We start from the raw sequence: 6535 nt of genomic DNA, 5'->3' as shown, positions 1-6535 counted from the left end.
CTTGTGGTCGCAGCGTATCCACACTCAGGACTGCAGGGTTCTGTCCTATGAACACACCACACTCCCCCGCTACTGCTCATGTGCATTTGTCTTATACGCAGATTTTGCAAACTGTGCAGCTAAGAGTATGTTCTCCATATGTTCTGGCACACGTTTGTATGTGCATCTATTGTGCTTATAACCAGGCGTGGAATTGCTAGGGCATTGGGTGTAGTGAGTGCTGCCAAATATTTTCACAGTATTTGAAACAACTTACTCTCCCACTAGGAATATATGAGAGATACCATGAGTCCAAATTCGTGCTAACAATTGATTCTGTCTCTTTCATTTTTGCTCTCCTGGGATGTGTCCACCAATACCACATTGTGGCTGAATTTCAGTTTCTCCTCTGAATAAAACTGTTGGCCAATTTTCATAAATGTGTGGAACATGTAAACATCCTCAAAGGACGATGGATTCGACACGTTGTTCATGAGTGAGTGGACACTAGTAAGGTGCCAGCGTCCTTAACTACTGGGACCCTTTAGCTATTAATGGATCTGTGGGCAGAGACCTGTGGGATGAGAGAAAGTGCCTGGTCCTTGCCCCCGGCTCCTGGCACTGAGCTCCTAAACCCTGGGCACTTCCTGAGTGACAGGTGTCTTTGGGATGCTGATGAGGTGGCTCTTGGCTGAGGGGCCTGGAGGTTTCAGGTCCCAGAAAGACCAAGCTGGTCAGAGGGTTGGAACGTTCAGGCCCTAGAAGGAGGCGGAGCAGGAGGAGCCTGAACACCCATCTCTCCACACCACAGAGTCCTGGGTGCAGGGACCCTGGGCCTGCGGGACAGTGAAGGCAAAAATGAGCCCTGATACTGTCAGACGGGGACGCCCAGAGAATGAAACCATAACTCACACATGAAATAATATCTCCATAATAGTATTTAATATCTACATAATATCTACAAAATCAAATAAACACCAAACACCCAGGAGGGGAGGGCGGAGGGCGGGGCCCAGGCCTGAGCCCAGGCTGACCTGCCCCAGGAAGCTCGCTGTCCAGGGTCCTGGAGAGGCGCTGCATTAGGACACGGGACAAGGCCTGGGGGATGGGAGTCCCTGTGACCACAGGTCCTGGTGGGACAGGGTTCCCTGAGGGACAAGGTCAGAGGAGCAGAGAGGTGACCCGGCCGAGGAGTGACCGTGTTAAAGGCCACGATGCACTGAGCACCCCCTGGGCACAGGAACCGACCACACTCGTCTTCAAAACCTCTCCTGTCCACACCTGGGACAGCTCAGCGCAGCAAACACATGAGCTCTGGAAAGTTCTTGGTGTTTATATGTATTTGCCTCAAAATGTAGGATGTTCTCCTTTAATTTACCCAACAACCCTTATGGCAAGAAATGAACAGTCACCTCCAGAACCTCATTTCAACGTAGAAGGAACAGCTTGCAGCTGAGAGCATGAGAAAGTAAAGACCGGGATGGTGAGGGCCCAGCCCGCCGCTGCTGGACAGGAGAGTGTGGGGAGCAGGGCGGGGCCGCCCCCATCAGAGGTTCCTGAGTCAGGAAGTGGGAGCGTGGACACACCTTCCATCACTCAGTCCCCACAGGGCAGCTCCTCACGCTGTGGAGGACAATCATCATGAGCAGATCCAGGGCAGTGGCTGGAACTGGTGACATTCTCAAACCCACTTCATGCTCACAGTGTCCCACAGACTCCCCCCCACCCAGGCCTCCCTCTGCCCACCCCTCCCCACGGCAGGTCTCACCTTTAGAAGCCGAGAGAGACACATCAGAGCCCTGGGCGCTGTCACTGCCTGGGGGGGGACACACCAGGACAGGTTCAGAGCCCAAGGGCAGGAGACTAAGGAGGAACTATGCGGGGGGGGGGGGGGTCCCCCATCGCTCCCATCTGCACTGTCAAAGGGTCTCAGGAGGTCACCCCTCCATACTCACTGGCAGCCTGAGCATAGCTCCCTCCTTTTCCACCTGCGGGAAGAAAACATCCCGTGAGAGACCAGGGAGGAGGCAGGGCCAGGAGGTCCTAAAGGAAGCCCTAGTCCTGGGCCCAGAGAAGTTTCCAGAACCCTGTGTACAGACCCAGGGCAGGACCAGGAAACCTGAGGGAAGTGCACGTGTGGGGACTGGACCCACCGCCCTCCTGGAGGTCTGTGCTCAGCAGGGACCTGCCCTCTGACCTGGGGCTGCTGGGAACGGGGTCTCCACGACCAGCATCATCAGGTGATAAGTGGGTCCCTCATTTCCCACGGGACTCACTAAGGAGTGTGAGCACAGAGCCCCACACTGGCCATCACACGCGTGGGGACGGCACTTCCCGTGAATGAGGCGGGACACACGTCTACCTGGGCTTGAACCCCCAGTGGGACAGACACTCAGACCCCACCCCTGCCCACCTGAGCGCCTCCTCCCCCACATCACAGCTCCAGCCACAGCTCCCAGCAGAACCAGGCCCCCAGCGATGCCCAGGATGATGGAGATGAAGGTCTGAGGAGGCGGCTCTGGGGGGAGAAGGGAAGGGAGGGTGAGGGCCCTGACCCCAGGCCTCAGCCCCGACCCCACTGAGGTCCCCAGGGCCCCCGCTGCCCTGAGAAGAGGCTCTGTGCCCACGGCCCTCCTCACCCCATCTCAGGGTCAGGGGCTCGGGCAGCCCCTCGTGCTGCACATGGCACGTGTATCTCTGCTCCTCGCCAGGGGGCACCCCCACGGCCGCCCACTTCTGGAAGGTGCCATCCCCCGCAGGCCTGGTCTCCACCAGCTCCATGTCCTGGGTCTGGTCCTCCCCGTCACGCTGCCAGGTCAGGCTGATGTCCGCAGGGTAGAAGCCCCGCGCCCAGCACCTCAGGGTGACCTCACGGTCGGAGACGGGGTGGTGGGTCACGTGTGCCTTTGGAGGGTCTGAGGGGAGGGGAGAAAATGCGGGAATGTTGCATCGCCATGGGACACTCCAGCAGCGCCCATGTGACCATCCCGAGAGTGGACAGACACCTGGGTTGGGGAGGGAGCACACAGCCCACACACCAGCCTGGACAGAGGCACCTGGAAGGACCTCCTAGCCTTTAGAAAGTTCTAGAATCAGAGAGACACAGCTCAGGGCAGGAGGCAGGTCTCTGAGGGAGAAAAGGGATTTGTGATTCTGACCTGGGTGGAGGCCACGTGACTCAGAAAAGCTGGGGTCAGGCCTCAGACACAGGGGGTGTGGGGCAGCGCACAAGGCCTGAGAGAGAAGGTCCCGTGGGTCCCAGAGCCCCTGCAGGGCCCATGGGAACCGCTGATGGGTTATGTCAGGGGGTCTCCCTGCACCACAGGAGAGCCTGCACCCCTACCTGTCCCTGATAGGATGGGGTGTCCCTCTGGAACCTGACATGGATATTCATGGGACCCCCTCTCTGACCCCAAGGAGGGGTGTCTGACACTGACCCCCTGTCCTGTCTCCTTGTAGGAGCCCCAGCCCCGGGGAGAGGGGGCGGCCCCAGGGCCCCTGGTACCTGCGCGCAGCAGGGTCTCCTTCCCTTTGTCCAGGTACATGCGCAGTGACTCCACACACAGGCCCTCCAGGTAGCTCCTGTGACGCTGTGCTGCACCCGCCGCCTCCCACTTGCGCTTTGTGATCTGAGCCGCCATGTCGGCCGCGGTCCAGGAGGTCAGGTCCTCGTTCAGGGCGATGTAGTCGGTGCCGTCGTAGGCGTCCTGACTGTACCCGCGGAGGAGGCGCCCGTCGGGTCCCACGTCGCAGCCAGACATCCTCTGGATGGTGTGAGACCCTGACCCCGCCCCGAGGTCAGCCCCGCCACGAGGTCACCCCGCCCCGAGGTCAGCCCCGCCCCGCGGGGCCTGAATCTAAAACTGAAAGTTAAATCGGGTCACAGTCCCCGCGGGCTCCTCCCGGGTGGGGGCCGGGCGAGTCCCGCTGCCTCGGGGTGACGCTCGGACACCGACCCTCGGGGCGAACCCGGCCCGTCCGTGGGGAGGGGGGTGGTGACGGGCCCGGCGGCGGCTCACCGTCCTCGCTCTGGTTGTAGTAGCCGCGCAGGTTCTGCAGGCTCACTCGGAAAGTCTGTGCGTGGCCCTTGGACTTCAGCGTCTCTCGTTCCCAGTACCCCGGGTCCTCCTGCTCCACCCACCGCTGCTGCATCCACGGCGCCCGCGGCTCCATCCTCCCACTCGCCGCGTCGCTGTCGAACCGCACAAACTGGGTGTCGTCCACGTAGCCTACGGCGAGGAAGCGGGGCTCCCCGCGGCCGGGCCGGGACCAGATGGTTTTGAAATACCTCAGGGAGTGGGGGCCTGGGGGGCGGACGGGGGGCAGGGCCGGGGCTGGACACGCGCCTTCCCGGGCCCGCGCCCCCAAAGGGTCCCCTCGCTCCTCCCCGCACAGCCGCCCCCTCGCTCCTCCCCGCACTCACCGGCCCGGCTGGGGGTCAGGACCAGCGCCCCCGAGAGCAGCAGGAGGAGGGTGGGGGGCCGCATGACCCGCATCCTCGGCGTCGGGGGACCTTCTGAGTCCGGGCGCTTCCGCGGAGGAGTTATAACCGGAGCCGCGGGGACGCTGATTGGCTGCTCTGGAAACCGCTCAGCCAATGGGAGTGAGGAGTGGGGCCGCGTCACGAGTATCCAGGAAGGAGGCGCCGACACAGGTTGGGAGAGGAGAAGTGAAACCAGGGCGCTGGGGAGTCCCCACCACGGAGCGGCCCCCCTAGACTCTGTCCCCCGCTGAGACCTGAGCGCAGGCCTGGGCCCTGGACTCGGTCCTGACCCCCCTCCTGCGCGGAGCGCCCGTCACACGGTCCCTGAGGCCTGGCCCAGGCGCCGTGCTGTTCAGGGACTTTCCAAGGTTCTGGGGTCACCATCTCTGTGCAGCCTCACCCAGGAGGGAGGCGCCCCAAGAACCTGTTTACGTGGTTCCGTCTGTCACAGTCACCACTCACGGAGTCACACAGGGAAACAAGTATGAATTCACGGCGCATGCTCACTGCCTGTGAGAGGGTCACAGAGTCATGTTTTTATGAAAATCACTGCGGCCCCCGGGCCCAGACCCGCAGGGGGAGGTGGGACCTGGGGCAGCGCCTTTGGGGCGCTGAATGCGCGGCGCCATGTGTCCCGGGGTCACCGGCCTCGCCTCCGGCCGCGGGGCGTGAGCAGGGGGAGCGGCTCTGGCTCCTGTGCGCGGGGCTCCCCCAGACCCGGGGGGGCGCGGGGCAGGTGCTGCGCTTCCTCCCGCGGAGACTCCCCCGCGGCGCCTCCCAGGGGCTCCCCGTCCAGGAGGCTCGTCCTCCAGCCCCGACCCTGGGCCCCGCCATGGAGTTGGGCGGCCGCGGCACCCCGGTCCCTGGGGTCCGTGTGCAGACGGAGCCGCGGGAGCCGCACTCTGCAGCTCAGCCCGGGCCCAGCGGCGGTGGAGGCAGCCGGGAGAGGGCGGCAGGGGGCGGGGCGAGAGGCGGGGCGAGAGGCGGAGGCGGGGCGAGCGGCGGGGGCGGGGCGAGCGGCGGGGGGCGTGGGCAACGTTCCAGCTGCGGAGCCGGGGACGCCGATCGCCCTGTGAGCAGCGGTCGCTCCTCCAGCTCAGGCCTCGGGGACCCGAGAGCTCCGGGCGCTTCGCCCCGCTTGTCTCCACCGCCACCGCCTCCGCCGCCACCCGGGGCCGCCAGCACACGCTCCGCTCCTGTCCCCGCCGCTCACCTCTGCCCGGAGGCCGCCGCCGCGGGGCTGTCCCGGGAGCAGCCCCGGACCCCCCGGGCCGTTGGATGGGTGACCCGGCGCCCCCACGGCCCCGCTGTGTGTGGGTGGGGGACCCAGAGCCTGAGGACGCCCAGCGACCACGCAGCCTCCTCCTGGGACCTGGGCCCCGGGGTCGGAGGGGGCTGCCAGGGCCGGAGAAGGGGGTCCCTGAGGGGGGCCCTCCGGAGGCTGCCCGCGGCCCGGGGTGCGCCCGCCTCCTCAGGTCCCAGAACCAGGACGGGCCCACAGGGCGAGGCGGCCCTGTCAGGCCGGGGATGGGCCGCAGCCCGTGAGGAGGGGCTCAGGCGCCCTGGCCGGTGTGGCTCAGTGGGTAGAGCGTCGGCCTGCGGACTCAGGGGTCCCGGGTTCTGTTCAGGTCAAGGGCATGGACCTTGGTTGCGGGCACATCCCAGTGGGTGCGTGCAGGAGGCAGCTGATCCATGTTTCTAGCTCTCTACCCCTCTCCCTTCCTCTCTGTAAAAAATCAATAAAATATATTTTTAAAAAAAGATGGGCTCCGGGTGGGGGTCTGGGACCTCACCCCCCCCCCGCTCCGGCCGCAGTCAGGGCTCCGGGGGCGATGGGACCACCGTCCTCACCGCAGACAGCCCCCCCCCGCACCCCACAGGAGGGGCTCCCGTGGGGGGACCGCGGGCTGCGGGGGTCTGGCCAAAGCGGAGGGGACGCGGTACCCCCGGCAGGACCAGCCCCCCCCCCCCCCCAGGAAGGAAAAGGGCTCCAGGGCCTCAGCCCGGGACACCTGGGGGGCCCGTAACAAATGTGCGCACAGGATGCACAGAGAGGTCTCTGGGCTTTTGTCC

The 6535-nt window shown here is 64.5% G+C and overlaps 1 protein-coding gene across 2 annotated transcripts in view; it reads right to left on the bottom strand.

The window, feature by feature from the left end:
* Nucleotides 1-975: 975 nt before the first annotated feature.
* The window catches only part of LOC307116684 (popy Class I histocompatibility antigen, A-1 alpha chain-like), a 14290-nt gene continuing 8730 nt past the window's right edge, over nt 976-6535 (bottom strand). Inside the window, exons 1-8 of one of the 2 annotated variants that reach the window (XM_079800856.1) lie at nt 4403-4682; nt 3999-4283; nt 3485-3760; nt 2619-2894; nt 2393-2497; nt 1935-1967; nt 1748-1795; nt 1454-1602 (exon numbers count right to left, since the gene is read on the bottom strand). In XM_079800856.1, the coding sequence (XP_079656982.1) occupies nt 1598-1602; nt 1748-1795; nt 1935-1967; nt 2393-2497; nt 2619-2894; nt 3485-3760; nt 3999-4283; nt 4403-4475 (1101 nt within the window). In that variant the 5' untranslated portion in view covers nt 4476-4682 and the 3' untranslated portion in view covers nt 1454-1597. Of the gene's footprint in view, nt 1603-1747; nt 1796-1934; nt 1968-2392; nt 2498-2618; nt 2895-3484; nt 3761-3998; nt 4284-4402; nt 4683-6535 lie in introns of those variants that run through there. The other variant, XM_079800855.1, reaches the window with a different exon arrangement.

Source organism: Cnephaeus nilssonii, assembly GCF_951640355.1.
Source record: "Cnephaeus nilssonii genome assembly, chromosome: 20".
Lineage (NCBI taxonomy): Eukaryota > Metazoa > Chordata > Mammalia > Chiroptera > Vespertilionidae > Cnephaeus > Cnephaeus nilssonii.
This window is presented reverse-complemented; position numbering and strand designations above follow the sequence as displayed.